Here is a 17,320-nt window from a genome sequence, read left to right on the forward strand (position 1 = left end):
TTTGAACTTGCAATCTTTCTACCTCAGCCTCTGGAGTAGCTGGGATTACAGACATGTGCCACTGAACCTAGCTCTTCAAACACATTTTAAGCACTGGTGGTGTGTGTGTTGTCCCCTCCTCACACATGCACTACCATTCTTGAATCTTCACATGTGGTATTAAGGTAAAATTTGAACTAAGAGTGAGCTTAATTATTATATTGAATGTATCCAGAAAATTTAGAGGTCAGTATTTGATCCAAGGAATACTCCCATTTTTATAAGAGATACACCTCTATCTAAGAGCCATAACCCATTTCTGCACAAGCAATGAGGCACCCTTTATATTAAGGTAGCAGGAAAATATTTTTGCAATTACTATGTCTAGAAGTCTGTAAATTGCTTCTTGTTGCTGTTTTTCTTTCTTTGGTAGTATAGTTAGGACCATTCTCAGAATGGAGAGCAGTGTTCCACATATTCTGTTTCTTGTAGTACCTAAATTGGATTCCCATGGAATGAACATGAAAATACACATAAAACATGTATTTCTTGAGTTTCCACTACTGCTGGTTCAAGAGCTTTGGACATGGGGTTTGGTAATTTGCATTTTAAGTAACCCAGATGATAAGTAAGCAAGCACCAAACATTTTGCTAAATGATAAGCCTATCATTTCTTATGAAAACCTAAGAAATTTTTTGGGCTGGGGATGTGGCTCAAGCGGTAGCGCGCTCGCCTGGCGTGCGTGCGGCCCGGGTTCGATCCTCAGCACCACATACAAACAAAGATGTTGTGTCCGCCGAAAAACTAAAAAATAAATATTAAAATTCTCAAAAAAAAAAGAAAGAAAACCTAAGAAATTTTAATTCTCTTCGTGGAAAGCATTGTCTGCTTTCTGCAGGTCAAAGAACTAATTAGAGATTTGTTAGCTGAATTATAACTGTTTTAAGTACAGGAAAAGAAACCATTTCAGCTCACTTAAATTCTGTAATAAAAGAAGTCTCCAAATGTACATTAGCTCCTTCCTGGGTTAAAGTATGACTAACGGCCCGGTTGGCAAGCCTATTTTCCCCATGTGACTTGTACCCAAGGGACATGTCTCTACTAAGTAGAGTCAGGCTATTGTGTGTTTCCAGCCACAGTGCCTCATTTTTGATCAGGCAAAGGAAGCCTTTTGGAAACTTTTCAAGGCCACCTACATAGACTTTCAAAGAGTCTTCCAACCTGATTTCAGTTCCAAGAAGAAATTCCTGATCCTTCAGATTTCTTTCTTACAGAGGTTTAAATAGAAACATTGGTGTCTAGGATGTACGTATCTCTCTTCTTCATTTTTCTATCTCTGGTTTAAACATTCACGAAGAAATGGAAATGAAGTTGATATTATTAATTACTTTCCTTTTTCTTCATTCAGGGGTGAACCTCTGTGAGGAAGTGATTTTTCTTTAAGCCTACTAAGAGGAATTTTCAGCCTTATAGGCTTCTGTTTCTGTATGTCCTCTTTGTAACACACTCTTTCCTTAGGAAAAAGAAAATACCCAAAATGTTGCTATTGCAGAGGATAAATCAGGAATCATTTCCTTGTTTGTTTTTTTTTTTTTAAAGAAACTACCTTTCTTTTTTTTTTTTTTTAAAGGAACAGAATTAAGGCAGATTGGGTTTTTTTTTGTTGTTGTTTTGTTTTGTTTTTTAAGAGAGAGAGAGAGAGAGAGAGAGAATTTTTATTTTTTAGTTTTCGGCGGACACAACATCTTTGTATGTGGTGCTGAGGATCGAATCCGGGCCACACGCGTGCCAGGTGAGCGCGCTACCACTTGAGCCACATCCCCAGCCCCCAAGAAACTACCTTTCTTTTGCTTTTACTACAACACAGTCAATGGCCACCATTGTTTTATTGTTAGATAATAATTCCTGAGTTGAAAGCCCTGAAATATAAAATTTTAAAAGCTTAGAAACTCATAGATCTTGAAACAAGTCTTTCTTCCTTACGTCAAAGATAACTTACAAGAGTTAAGAACTGTTTTGTCTTTGAATATCTTCCTTGCTGGATTAACTCCCATGCTGAGAAGTGTCAATCTTCTCCTTGCATTTGACTTAACGTTTTTTTTCTGGTCTACTTTTCATTATGGAAGCTCACCTTCAAAACAAATTTAGGGGGTTTTTGGCTCAGTGGTACAGCACTCGCCTAGCAAGAGTGAGGCCGTGGGTTCTATCCACATAAAATCTCCACATAAAAATAAATAAATGAAAATAAAGGTATTGTGTCCACCTACAACTAAAAAAATATTTAAAAGAAAAAATTAGTGCCAGGCATGGTGGTACATGACTGTAATACCAGTGGCTCAGGAGGCTGAGGCAGGAGGATCACGAGCTCAGAGCCAGCCTCAGCAACTCAGTGAGGCCCTAAGCAATTCAGCGAGTCCCTGTCTCTAAATAAAATATAAAAAGAGCTGGAGATGTGGCTCAGTCATTAAGAGCTTCTGAGTTCAATTCCCAGTAATAAAATAATTAATTAATTAAAGATAGTAAATATCAATCTATAATTATGTTTAAAGGCAAATATAGTTTTTCCCTCCTCATGCTGATTTTTCTTGCAAATACAGTTTTCTGTCATATAATGTACAATACATATATAACATTTTACCTCCTCTTTTATGAAAGAAATATTTAAAATATACGTCATTTATAATTATGAATGTAGTTAGTTGATTACTATATTAGTTCATTTTCTGTTATAATAACAAGATACCTGAGATTGGATACTTTATAAAAAGAAGAGATTTATTTAGCTTATAAGTCTGGATGTTCAGTGTGATGGCATCAGAATCAGCTTAATTGTGGTGAAGTCCTCTTGGTAGAAGTGTAAGGGGAGGGGAGGGGATAGTAAAAGAAAGAGATGGAGAGAGTGAGATCATATGGTAAGGCAGAAAGTGAGAGAGGTAGATTAGGACCCTCATGAGAACTCCATTGATCTCTTCCAAGGGTATGCCCCCAGTGACCTACAGATCTTCCATTAGGACCTCTACATTATAATTATAATTGGCTCATTCTTTCCTGAGTTTATGTCCTGATGAGAAGGTACACCACATTCCTTAAGTGTGTGTGTGTGTGCTCCTCTCTAATGTTTTCTCATACACAGAATTTCCTCTGCTGACACCATGGGATTACTAGATGTGACATTTCTTTGTCATTTTCTTAACTATGTCAGATTGGATCAGTACTTGAGGTGCAAGACCTCTTAGAAGAGTGTTTGGGAAAACAATCCTTTATAGAGCTGGTGGGAGAGGGAGAACTCAACACATGATAATGCTCCTTCAATCTCCTGGACATGAGAGAATGGTATTTCCTTTCTTTGCTCTTGTAGCCATACATGGTGGCACTTGCCTGTAATCTCAGCTACTTGGGAGAGTGAGGCAGGAGATTAGGAAGTTCCAGAACAGCTTCAGCAACTTAGCGAGACCCTGTTTCAAAATTAAAAACCAAAGGGCTGGGCATGTTGCTCAGTGATAGAGTGCCTAACATGCACAAAGCCCTCGGTTCAATCCCCATTACTGCAAAAAAGTTCACATAGATTTTGTTACAATACCTTTGGCTCAGAAAATTGTGTCCAAGGGGTGGGGATATAGCTCAGTTGGTAGAGTGCTTACCTCACACCAATCCCTAGCACCACAAAAAAAGAAAATTGTGTGAAAATAATTAAATATGATGTTAGGATTGAAATTCTTCTAATATGAGCCTTTTATTTTCCAATGAGAAAAATGTTTTAGCATTGACCTGAAAGATACTTAGCCATAATTTCAGTTATGAGCAGCTCTATGCAGTTACTCAGGTATTATGAAATATTTCCTTTTAACCTACAAAGCCCATCTTTGGTATTTATTTGTATATTAATTTACTTATTTAATTATTTTATGTGGTGATTAAAACCTAATGAATCTTGGGGCTGGGGTTGTGGCTCAGTGGTAGAGCATTTGCCTAGTACATGTGAGGCACCGGGTTTGATCTCCAGCACCATGTAAAAAAACTAAATAAACAAAAGTATTGTGTCCATCTACAACTGAAAATATTAAGGGGAAAAAAAAAACCCAATGAACCTTGAACTTTAGGACCCAGTTTCATCTATTTATTTATTTATTTTAAAAATTTTTAGTTGCCAATTGACCTTTATTTATTTATTTATATGTGGTGTTGAGAATTGAACCAGTGTCTCACACATGCCAGGCAAGCACTCCACCAACTAAGCCACAATCCCAGCTCTCCAGTTTTAAACTGTTAATTTCTATTAATTTTGAGCTAAAATCATAGAACACTTAAGCAATCTTGTTGTTTGCAAATGCATTCCAAATCTTTGGAAACTAAAGAAACATGTATATTAATTACCTGGTTGAGCTTATGCTAGAACTTTGGGTTTGATCTGCTCTCTTGTAATAATGTCATAATACTGCATTTCTTTCTTTAACAGTTGATTAAAAGTGGGACCACTGTAGTTTGGAATTTACTTGGCTGTCAATGTTCTAAAAGAAATAGTTGCTTGTTTCTCTTCTCTTTTCTCCAAAGTGTTGGGCAGCTTGGCCTTTTTTGCCTTCAGAGATGAATTAATGTTAAAACAGGAGCACTTTGGGGTATTTAATTCAATAAACACCATATATGTTTTTAGTTATTTTAGTTATTTACCATATGTGTTATGGTCTTGGTTCTCTTTTTTTCTTCTTGCTTATTGTGTTATTTAAGGTTCATACTAGTTAGCACACATACGGGGCTTTTGGTTGTAAAAGAGGCTAAAAGTGTTGACATACAGAGAATCCATTTATATGAACTATATATGACTTTATGTAATTATAGATTCTACATTTACGTTATACTACTACAGCCTCCCAAACTATAAGATAGTAATATTTTCAAAGATTGACCTGTAATGTGTTTTTTTCATATCTTTTATGGGTGCATTATAATTATACATAATGGTGAGATTTGTGTTACATGTTTTAATTAGCCCAGTCCATGTTATACTAACAGAAATGTCCCAGATAATAAAAATCATCAAGTTCTCAAAGAAGTTTGGTATGTATATATTAGTATGGTTTTTCTAAAGCCTTTTATTGGAAGTTTTATTTGCCTATAGGCTAATTTCTTTCAGATTTGGGGCATATGTTTATTTGCATAACATTATTTTGTATACAAGAAATTAATACTCACTTCATGGACTGCTTTAAAGTATATCTTGTCCAGTATGTATGATTCCTGGAAATTCTTGGAGATTATTGAAAATCGTGATTAAGCAGATTTAATATACTATATACATGCCCTGCATACTTCTACATATTTTCTTAATTATTTTTTTTTTAAGAGAGAGAAAATTTTTTAATATTTATTTTTTAGTGTTCAGTGGACATAACATCTTTTTGTTGTTGTTGTTGTTGTTGGACACAACATCTTTATTTTTTTATTTTTGTGGTGCTGAAGATCAAACCCAGCGCCCCGCTCATGCCAGGCGATCGCGCTTCCGCTTGAGCCACATCCCCAGCCCCACTTCTACATATTTTCAAAGATGTTACTTTGAGCAATAGCAACCTACGCTAATAGGTTTTTGTCCTCTGGCAATAGGTTAGCAGGACTTTATACTAATATAGCTAATTAATGGAATTATTTATTTCACATGATATTTAAATGGAGTAAAAATAATTTTAATAACAATTTTATTGATGATTCACATACCATATAATTCATCTATTTAAAATGTACGAGTCAATGGTTCTGAGTATATTCACAGAAGTGTGCAACCATAATCACAATTTTAGAACAAACTCATTATGTAAACCCTCTGCTCATTAGCAGTCATTTTCCAGTCTGCCCCCTTATTCTTCCTTTCCCACCCTAGCTGTAGGCAATCACTAATCTATTTTTTGCTTCTATTGATTGTTCTGTTCTGGATATTTTTATGTAAGCAGGCTTAAATATGTGGTCATATATGTCTGGCTTCTTAGCTTGACAATTCATCCATATCACGTATATTAGTTTAATTGCTAAAGTTTGTTTTAAAGATTATTTTGGTATTTTTCTTCCTTTGAACTGCTGTCTCTTTTACTGTGAAATAAACCCTAAGGTCTTTAGTCATATTATTATGATTTCAAAGAGTAAACCAGTTCATTTCTGTAAACCACAAGCAATCATCTGCCTGATCTTAGAGCACTTCACAGTTTATATGTTCTTACCATGTTTTTAGAGAATGTGATCTTAGCTACAGCCAGTGGCAAGCCCAGCTGAACCAGGCCTGTCATTGTAACTAAAAAAATTATTATGTTTCAATATAAGTGTGTATCATTAGCAATTTTTTTTTACTTCTAAAAATGTTTCATTAGTGATTATTCACTGGAGAGTATGAAATAAAATTCATGGTCCTTCTATTGCTTAAGGTTTCATAACATCAAAATGCATGAAAGATAAAGTTGTTATTAGCTACAGAATTTATATAAATATTCAAAAGAAGACTCAACATGTTGTATTAATCTTTTTTCTTTTTGTTATTTTTGAATATGTGTCTTCTTAAGGATCCTTCGAAAAATGATACATGCAAAAGGTTGGTATCCCATTAAAAGACTTCCTTATATATAATGTCTGACAAGAGATTATTTCATGAATATTCATGTATAACACACTTAAGAGTGCAGTTTGTCTGGGAGTAGTGGTGTACACCTGAGGATCTTAGCAAGATCCTGTCTGGAAAAAAAAAAAAAAAAAAAAAAAGGCTTGGGGCATAGCTCAGTGGTAAAGCACCTCTGGGTTCTGTCCTCAGTACCAGAACAAAATAAGACTAGTCTGGGCAAACACAAAATAAGAGTACAATATGACAGCTAGTTCATTTTTGGTCAAAAGTCATTACAAGTTTAGTAGTTCTTTGACAGCAATAAAATTAATTTTTACAGTTTCAAGCATTTTCAATAATCTAAAAGATTCACACCTTGAGTAATTTTTAAATCTTATGATGACATAAAGATGGAGTCATAGTTATTAAGAGGCCAGTATGCAAGGGCAAGTACCTATGAAGTCAGGTCCTGAATGTGTGCAGTTCATCCTAGCTTGTGACTTCCACTTCACACTTAAGTTTCAGTCAACCCTCACAGGTGCTATAATTATATTTTAAACAGGAAAAGATTTATTAGAGTCATATTTAGGAATTTGGGTTTTCTCAGAAGTTTGCTTACAGTATATACCTTGCAGTATTTTTAGTAAAAGGGTATTATTAGCTCTGAAATGTGTAAATTACCATCCCATAAATGTCTCTACTTGAGATGACTGTGGAATCCTTGGCTTGTAAAGAATCATAGAGATGATATAATACCGTCTGCTCTGTCTTTTGGAGATCTCAAGGGATTTTAGGCAGAAAATGTCTTTTTTCTTCTATAAAATACCAATTCTTTTATTTGAAGTAAAAGGCATCATATAAAAATACATATTATTGGTAAATTCAGTTTCCTCAAAACTAAAGACTTTGATTCAGCCAAGTGCTACATAAAGATTTTGAAAATAGCTGGGCATGATGGCACAGCCTGTAATCCCAGCTATTGAGAAGCTGAAGCTGTAGAATCCAAGTTTGAGGCCAGCCTAGGCAACTTAGTTAGACCCTATCTCAAAATTTAAAAGAGGGTGATTAGGGCTGGGGATGTATATAGCTCAGTGGTAGAGCTTGGGTTCATTGCCCAGTACCACAAAAATTTGAAAATATAGGGATATAAACTTGTAGTTGATTTATGCTATACATAAAACTGATTAAGAATTATTAATAGAATACATAAAGACTTCTTGCAAATGAAGTTTTTTAAAATTAATAGAATATGAGAAAAAGATTTATGATTTTACAGAAGAAGAAACACAAATATAAGCATATGGAAAAAATTTAATGTCATTTATCACCAAAGACATACAAATTAAAATCATAGGTATAGCTGGACATGGTGGTGCATGCCTTAATCCCAGTGACCCCAGAGGCTTAGGCAGGAGGATCACAAGTTTAGGACAGCCTCAGCAAGACCCCTAGCAACATAGTGAAACCCTGTCTCAAAAAGTAAAAAGGTTTGGTGATATAGCTCAGTGATAAAGTGCCCCCGAGTTTAATCCTTAGTACCAAAAAAGAAAAAGAATTATAGGTAGCCAGGCATGGTGTTATAGGATAATCTCAGCGGATTGGGAGGTTGAGGCAGGAGGCTCAAAGCCAGCCTCAGCAACTTAGCGAGGCCTTAAGCAACTCAGTGAGACCCTGTCTCTAAATAAAATACAAGGGGCTAGGGCTGTAGCTCAGTGGTAAAGTGCTTGCCTCGTATGTGTAGGGCACTGGGTTCGATCCCCAGCACCACATAAAAATAAAGATACTGTGTGTTCATCTACAACAAAATAAATATTTTTTAAAAAATAAATAAATAAAATACAAAATGGACTGAGGGTGTGGCTCAGTGGTTAAGTGCCCCTGGATTCAATCCCCGGTACCAAAAAATAAAATCACAGATATATTTCACACCTACTAGCTTGTTAAAAATATAAAATTCTGAAAATTAGTAGACTTGGTTAGAAGTGAATCACTAAGTCTTTTAAGCACTCTTATGGCAATGTAAACATGTACAATCACTTTGGAAAACAATTTGACATTATCTAGTAAGTATGAATAACTTTTAACCCAGCAATTCCATTTCTAAGTATATATTCAATAAAAATTTGTGCACAAGCTGGATATGGTGGCACTTACTGATAGTTCCAGCTATTTGGGAGGCTGAGGCAGGGGTGGGTCACTTGTGACCAGAAGTTCAAGACTAGCCTGGGCAACATAGCAAGACTATATCTTAAAAAGAAAGAAAGAAAAAAAAAAAAGAAACATGTGACAAGTATACCAGGAAACACATTAAAAAAATGATCATAGCAGCATTATTCAAGGTATTCAAACACTGGAAACAATTCACATAATCATGCTTTAATAAAATGAATGAATAAATTTATATGTATCTATACAGTAGAATACTACAAAGAAAAAAATAAGTGTATCATAACTACATTCAGTAATTACATGCAATAACCTGGATGAATATCTAAAGAAGAAAATTCTATCTTATGGCATGAAGTTATTGTTGAATCTAGATCTCCTTTAGTGCAGTATAAATGCATTTCCCCTGCTTCTCTTCTCAGTAGCTATTAAGTAATGGGAAGATTTTATTAGAATTGGTAGTCAACCATTCTGTCTTTTGTACTGAAGAGTTTTACTTCAGAGTTTACTCAAGGTTCCTACCTTTGGACATAGTCTTTCATGGTTGCTCTTCAAAAAGTCTGAATTCATTTCTCTTACGGGGACATTAACAGCCACATTGCTATTACACATGCCATCTTGATTGTTTTTTTAAAAGGCCAACATTCTAAACATGTTCAAGAGTAGCTTTTTGCTATTCTTCAGTGTACAAAGTGCTAGGCATGCTTAGACAAAGAGAATCATTTTGCCATGAACCTTACTGGTTTTATTGACTTGGAAACCTTTTAATACCAAGTCTGGATATGTCATAAGTTGAGGGGGCAGCCAGGTCATTTGGATCATGGAAGAATTACATCTTAAAATTAGAAATGCTGGTAAATTCTATTAAAAGAATTAAAGAGAATTATTACTGTTCCAAAACTCCTCTAAGAGAAGTCTTCTGTAGTACTTCTTAATCCAAGGGTCATTTGTTTACCTCTTTAGAACTATCAATGATGTTCTGTATGCATGTATGTCCTTTAGTTTTATAGTGTTAATTTAAGGAATTTTTTTTTTTTTTTGAGGTACTAGAATTTGAACCCAGAGGTAGTCTACACTGAGCTGCATCTCCAGCTGTTTTTATTTTTTATTTTGAGACAGGGTCTGACTAAATTGACCAGCCTAGACTCAAACTTGTAATACTCCTGCGTCAGCTTCCTACACCACTAAGATTATAGGTATGTGCCATCACACTTGGCCATGAGGATTAAGTTTTTAAAATACATAAGAATACTGTTTACAATTAGATAGTGTCACCTCTAGATTTATAATGGGATAGATATATAAATACCTATATATTTATGAAATGTATCTTATTCTTTTTTCCTAAATATTTATAAATATTAATTTAGGCTGGAGGTGTAGGTCAATGGTAGAGCACTTGTCTAGCATACATGAGGCCCTCAGTTCTATCCCCAACATCACCACCAAAAAAATTTACTGACTATATGGAAAACAAAAGCACAAAGAAAAATTTACACTATCCATAGTCCTATAACCCAGAAATAATCACTCTGTCTTTATAGAAATATCTAGAAATATATGCAAATATATGTATTTTTTTAATGTCATACTTTAGTTCTGTTTTTAGCCTCTTTAAAAAAAACTTGCTTTTTTAGTATTATCACTTCAAATATTTTAGAGTTTTTCTAGCTACTGTGTGATAAAAGCAGTTATATTTCTCAAAGTAAATCAAAGGCTCTTGCCTACATAAATATTAAAATGTGAAAGCTGAAAGATAGTGAATGATTGGTATAAAATATTCAAAACTTCATTGCTTTTTTTTTTCCTATTTCTAGTTGCTGGGCATATTGGATTTTCCCTGTCATAGGCGCTATTCTCGTAGGTTTCCTGTATCGTTGCTACATGGCGGAAAGTAAATCCTCCTGAGGAGACCGTGTTGAAGTATGGGAAACACATCCACTTGGGAGTAAAAATTGGAGACTTGCTGTGAGGGCTATATTGGTGCCCTCTCGCTTAAATCCTGCCGGTTGTATTCTTCCCCCTTGGAGCCAAGACAGTTGACCAGACATCCACCTCCAGTCTGGGACCAGTGTCCTTCATCTCTGAGAGCCTTACTCCCAAACTACCTGCTCACTGTCCTGTGTCTTTGCCATGTTTCTTCTCTTCATTTATTTCCACAGTATCCTTACATTTCAAACATTTGTGTTAATGATTGTCATTCATATGTCATAGTGACATTATTCTTTGGAAAAAATGCTTGCTTTCCAGTAATTTGAATGCACATTATACATTCTTACCAAGGCAGCACTCTAATTTTGAAGGTTTTTCTTTTCCCATATTTCTTTCAAGTAAATATTTTTTAAAATTCTGATTTAATTCTATTATCACAAGGAGTTTATTCATGAAGTTAGGTACACATCTATTAAAACACACTGCCAAATGATCTTGTTCCTTTTTATATTTGTTAAAAGCAGAAAGAACTATGTGGTTATCTCCCTTCCAGGCTAATATAAGCTGATAGCTCCTCCCACTCCCAGCCCCTTTTCATTCCAAGGGATGCTGAACAAAGATGTGCCTCCCTTTGATTTCTTGTGGGTGAGAAAAGCCAAAGGAAGGGAGGGATGAATTGAGGTAACAGAACCCTGGCAAATTCACAGTAATCTTTTGAAAACACTACTTTAAGATAGGAGTTTAGAAATGGCACCAAATCTTCTCTTTGATTTGGCACTAATTTCTAACCATCTTTCTCTTTTTCTACCTTTATTTTATTGGTAAAATATAAGTGTATAATTATGTCTGTAGAGCCTACCAGGGATTCTTGCTGCTGTTTTGTTTATTGATTAGCAATTTTTGGTTCCCAGTTTTACACAAGTAAGAGATTTCAGTTTGATCTTTTGTTCGTCCAAGTAAAGTAACTTCCATATAAAATGTCATTTGAAAGTGGGAGATCATGACAAAAGGCAGTTTTCCATTTCATCTGTATTTTACCTCCATGGCTCCAACTTGTGGTTTTGTGCTTTCCATTAAGATTAAAGAATTGGCAGTTTTTTCCCCTTCTTTGGATGTGTGTTTCATTGAAAAGTAGGTTATTATTTAGAATTATTTACTATTTCTTATTGGGCCAGGTATTCCTCTGGCATTTTTTACTCCTCTTTCCCCCTACTGCCCTCACCACAAGGAAGCACCTAAATAGATAGTATACTGGCTGTTTTGTGTCAGTAGCTATGGTGATTTTTCTCTCTATTCTTTGAGGATTATTAGTCTGCTTCTGGGCCATTGTCATTTCCAGCAAGGAGCAGCTGGTTCAAGAAGGACTATAGATGCTGCTCAGTATCTTCTCCCTCCCTTCCAGTTTGCCTGGTACTTGAGGAGACAGGAAACTGACCAGTAAACCAAGTCTGCTCATACAAACTATTTAAGAAAAAGTTCAACCCAGATTTTATATCCTGTGACTTAGCAGTTGAATGAATTCAGAATTCATCAAAATAATATTAATCTTTTTCTTGCATACTTGGATATGATATTTTGGAGTTATTTCTGGCTGACTTTTTTATATATCTGATATGGGTATAATCAAACTTTTATCTTTAGAAAATATTTGTATTATAAGATGCTACTTTAAGAAAATGTATTAAATATTTGGCTATTATGTAACAAGTAGTATGATTTGATGCACCTCCATTTAAAGACAAGAAAGGGTTGTCTTAAATAAGGATTGGTATGTAATTGCTATAATAATTAAGTTGCATGATTACTTGGAGTGGATTGGGGTAGAGGTAAAGAACAAAGGAGTATTGAGGACCTGGAAATGGAATGCTCAAAGCTAATGCTAAGCTAGAAGATAACTTGGATCAATTGTAAAGTATTTTGGCAGTATCTAAAATTGAGTGAAAATCACCTGGCTTACAAGAAATGCTAGAAGAACTATAGTCTTATGTAAAATAGGTGTTTTTGATATTTCTAGGGGAAACACCAGACAATGTTTTTCTATTTCATATTGATTTTTTTCCCCCATTTATATGTGGACTTACTTTTTTACTAAGAGCCAGAGGGAAAAGATTTTCAGACTTTGTCTCTATTGTCCTTGAAATCCATGTAGAACCCAGGGCTTCTTTTGAAGTACTGCTAATACTATGTCACTTTGTATTATAAAAAACAATTTTAAAGTCCATTTACTGTATAATTTTGCTGTCTTCATAAGCAACCAGGTGAAAAGTAGCTCTTGAGTGAGTTTGCAAAAGTTTTTCTAAAGTATAAATTATACAGCACAATAGCCAAAGTCACCCAAAAGGACTTTGGTTTAAGAACTAGATTTGAATTTTCTACACAATCTTGGTGTTAGTAGCTCATGGAATCCCCTTTGAGAGCAAATGGAGCTAGTCCCTGTTGGCTGACAGTATCCCCCTGGGCCTGGGGTGTTCCTCTGTTAGTGTTTTTTCCTGAGGAGGGCCAGCTGCTGCTGCACACTGTACTGTATACATAATGGCTGGTGAATGCAAGGAGGAAATGATACAAATTTTGTACTACAAAAATATAGGATGTTAGGGCCCATTCTCCAAAATTTCTCAGCCCCTGACTCTTGGGAGTTGGTTTTCACTTCCAGATGACTTCTGTCCATAAAGGTAAGAAGGCAATGGGGGACAAAGTGTATATTGTATTTAAATCTGCTCGTGTGGCAGCTTAAGCATAAGTAGAAATCCATTGGAACCTATCATTTGAGCCTGTAGGGTTATTTAAGCAGTTTTCATAAATCTTATATTGTGAAATAAGAACACTGTTGGGTTTATATTCATTTAGTTCTGATGGGGTATAATGGAAAAATGATTTATAGGCCAGTTGTATCATTCCTTATAGAATCTCATACTTAAAATATCAAGTGAAATCTACATGGTTAAATTTCATTTTAAGAGATTGAAATGCAGAGCATTAATGTTCTTTACCTTCCACCCCAAGAGAAATGGATTTAGACATGTCTTGTCTCAACAAGAAATCGATTTTTTTTTAAACCATCTTGTTTGTTGACAGCTATCACAAAAATATTGGCTTAGTCTCATTTGGCTGCTGTGCTCGAAAAAGTCCTGTTTAGAATTTGTGGGGTGCTCAAGGACAGAGATTTCACCAAAGCAGAGGGAGATTTATCAAATTACCTACCCTGTATCCAACATCTTACTTACAAGTTTGAGTAGCTGCTCCTTGCCCACGCCTGTCACCTATGTTTGCTGTTTGGGCAAAACATTATTTTGGTTATTTAACTTTCTTTTTACTTCACTCTGGACTGTGAATGAGTAACATTAACATTCCTTTTGTGTATTCAATAATGGAATTTGTTTACCTATTTTATTTCAGCATATTTTGAACAAAGATCTCTGTCTCTGCTGGAATGTGCACACAGTGAATGGTTGTTAGAATTACACACAATAAAGATACTGTTTTCCTTTTCTTGCCCTGTCTACAGTTATTTTTAAAATTTTTATTCCTCCCTTTTTTTTTTTTTTTTTAAGTAGAAGTATTGGTTCTGTAGTCCTCAGGTGCTCTGGATGAAAGTAATTTAGAAGCAGGAAATTACCTGTATCTGTTAATCCTGTGTTTAGTGAAACTTGGTGGGAGTTCTCTGGTTCTTCAGTATTGCTGCTGCTTCTCTTTGCTGGAAGTGAGCTGCTCATATGATAATCTGAAGACACAAAAATCAAGGCTTTTGCCATGTAATGGATGTGAACCAGTAGACCGTTTGGGCTTCTATTTCTACTGAAATCATCTGCTAAAGAGAAGCCAATATAAGGTAATAATGTTTTATTATCTGCAATGCCAGGCTTCAAATGATTGTTTTTTTTTTAATAAACTGATGGAGAAAATTAAACATGGAAATTGAAGTTCTGGTGACTATGTTAATAAAATAAGGGAAATAAACCATTTTTATAATTGCCTTTAAAACATACTGATAGCCTTATAACATTACTAACATTATATCAGATTACTGATAAAAGATTGTTCATTAGGGCTTGGTTATTTCACTACCACAGGAATTGAGGATTAGTAACAGGAAAGGATAGCCCCATTATAACCAGCATTTGAATCTAATGTTTAATCTTTGATACTAATAAGAATTCATTATCACAGCACTCTTCCTGATGCTGAATATTTGGTAAGGGCTCAACAGATCCCGATTGACTGATGAAAACTTGAGGTAGAAGATTGTGATTCCAATTATGAAAATTTGAGGTAAGGAATGTCTATATAATTTATTTCAATCTGATAATTAATAGCATGAATTAACAATTAGCTAAATAATGTCTATACTTTATATTCAAAGCTCACTCAATCACATATATACCAGCATTTTAAAATTTAATTCTGGGGCTGGGGTTGTGGCTCAGGGACTATTTTTCTCGCCTAGCACGTGCAAGTCCCTGGGTTTGATCCTCAGCACCACATAAAAATAAATAAGTAAAATAAAGGTATTGTGTCCAACTACAATTGAAAAATAAATATTTTTTTAAAAAAAACTTAATTATCTTGTGAAGTACTAAGGAGAGAAAGGTTGCTTTTCAGCTGAAATACTAGAATGCAGTTGTAATACTGTCATTTATGTGACACCTACTGTGTGCCATACAGTGTCTTTGTTAATATGTAAACATTTCTGACTCTTACTTTTACCATATCCTTGCAAAATAGAGGTATCCAAATTTTATTGGCGCCTCAGGGAGATACTTCACTTGCCTGAGGCCACAGAACAGTTAGTAGGACCAAGGTACTGATAATAATAGAGATAACTGGTTTTGAAATGAATCCCAGCCCCTTGGAAAACACCCACCACCACCCTCACCACCCCTGCCTTGAAAATGTTGTGGTAAGGGTCTTTCTTTTCCAAGAGTACCTAAGCTCTTGGAAGGCAGAAAGTCCATTTAAAGTCAGCATCTTTGGAAAATAGAAACATTCCTCATCCACAGATTACTTCCTGCCTTAGAGTAAGATACAGAAACTATTTAAGCTAACAGAAGTAAGAGATATGACTTGTTATGAATGAACAGTGAATGAGTACCTAGTGGCACACAAGGGTAGCATATACAACTGGCCCTAGTGAGGGACTAGGACTGGCAACCAGAAGACCAGCATAACTTTCCAGTCCAAACTCATAATGGGAATTGATTACTATAAGAGTGTAGTTGGCCAAATAGTATCGGTGTCTTCTTTGGGTCCCAATTCGTTCCTCAGGCTTGAGTTGGAGCGGATTGTAGGGAAATCAGTTACCCAAAACAGAAGCTATCATCACCTACTTGGTGTGTATGTATATATTTAAGTACCTTCATTAACTGACTTCAGAGAGGAGGGGCTTGTATGCCCCTCTGGATGCCCAAGTTATGTTGACCAAGAAGGAAGGCTAAGTGGATTCAGTTTAGTTTATTGTGTAATCTCCTTGGAACATTTAAAAATAATATTCAGCCCTGCCACAGATCAACCAAAACATTGTTTCAGTCTGAGGTTCAGTGGTAGAGTGTTTGCCTCACATATGTGAGGCAATGGATTCGAGTCTCAGCATTGCATATAAATAAATAATTAAAATAAAGGTCCACCGACAACTAAAAAAATTTTTTAAAAAAGCATTGTTTCAGGGGAATGTGAGGTTTGACAGTTACTGCCCTGAAAAAAGACTAACCTAGAATTCTGTGTGCAAACTACAAGTCAAGGTTTAGGGTAGAATTAAGTCACCTTGAACATGTGAGGTATCAAGAAATTTCCTCCTGTATCCTTTCTTAGCTTCTGAGGGATATACCCACAAAAAATGAAGAAGTTAAATAAATATTTAGAAGTTTTTATAGGGTATAAGCTGAGAAAGAAGAAGATACATTATGTTGGAAATGGGAGAAGTGAAATAAATTCCCACTGTGAGTGGTCAAGTAGAAGCCCAAGAGAACGGAACATGAACAGCCAAGGTGAATATAAGAAGAGAGCTTTCCAGGAGAGACAGCCCAAGGTGCTTGGGGCGGGGGGCAACTGATAGATTGTCATGTGTGTTTTTTGCCCCATGAATGATACATTATAGAAAGATGTGAAAAAAAGTAATTTATATACTCCAATAAAACATATACAAGAAAGGAAATGGGATAATAGGACTGTACTTAACAATAACCCTAATGTAAATACTTAATGAAAATTATTTGACTATCTTAGGAGGATGAACAAAGGAGAAGCCTGCATAGCATAACAATCTCAGCAAGCTCAATAAAACGTCTAAAATGGAAAATTCAAGGAATAGAACAAACATGTCCTTTAGATGCATGGCAATAAATACCAGGAGAAAAGGCTAAAAGAGCTAAGAAAGTATTTTTCTATGAATCAGGCATTGGGAAGAGAAGGACAGGGCAAGGGACTATTTTTCTTAGAAGCTCTTGAGCCTTACTAGGTCAGTAAGTGCACTCCTCCTTCCTTGAGTTCTCTTCCAATATTGAAATTGATAGGAAGAGATCAAAATGCTGTCTTTGTTATGGAGCAGGTGAGCCTTCCTACATCTCAAAATAAAAAAAAGGGCTGAGAATGTTGCTCAGTGGTTAAGTCCCTCTGGGCTCAACTCCTGATACTAAAAAAAAAAAAAAAGTTCATATTTAAATAATATTCGC

General features: G+C 35.3%; 1 protein-coding gene across 1 annotated transcript in view; it reads left to right on the top strand.

Moving 5' to 3' along the window:
- The window catches only part of Cyb5b (cytochrome b5 type B), a 34,300-nt gene extending 20,156 nt beyond the window's left edge, over positions 1–14,144 (top strand). The window contains exons 4-5 of the mRNA XM_027933080.2: positions 6,523–6,551; positions 10,541–14,144. Of these exons, the coding sequence (XP_027788881.1) occupies positions 6,523–6,551; positions 10,541–10,631 (120 nt within the window). The 3' untranslated portion in view covers positions 10,632–14,144. The remainder of the gene's footprint in view (positions 1–6,522; positions 6,552–10,540) is intronic.
- Positions 14,145–17,320: the final 3,176 nt, after the last annotated feature.

This window comes from Marmota flaviventris, chromosome 18, assembly GCF_047511675.1.
Source record: "Marmota flaviventris isolate mMarFla1 chromosome 18, mMarFla1.hap1, whole genome shotgun sequence".
In the NCBI taxonomy this organism is placed as follows: Eukaryota; Metazoa; Chordata; class Mammalia; order Rodentia; family Sciuridae; genus Marmota; species Marmota flaviventris.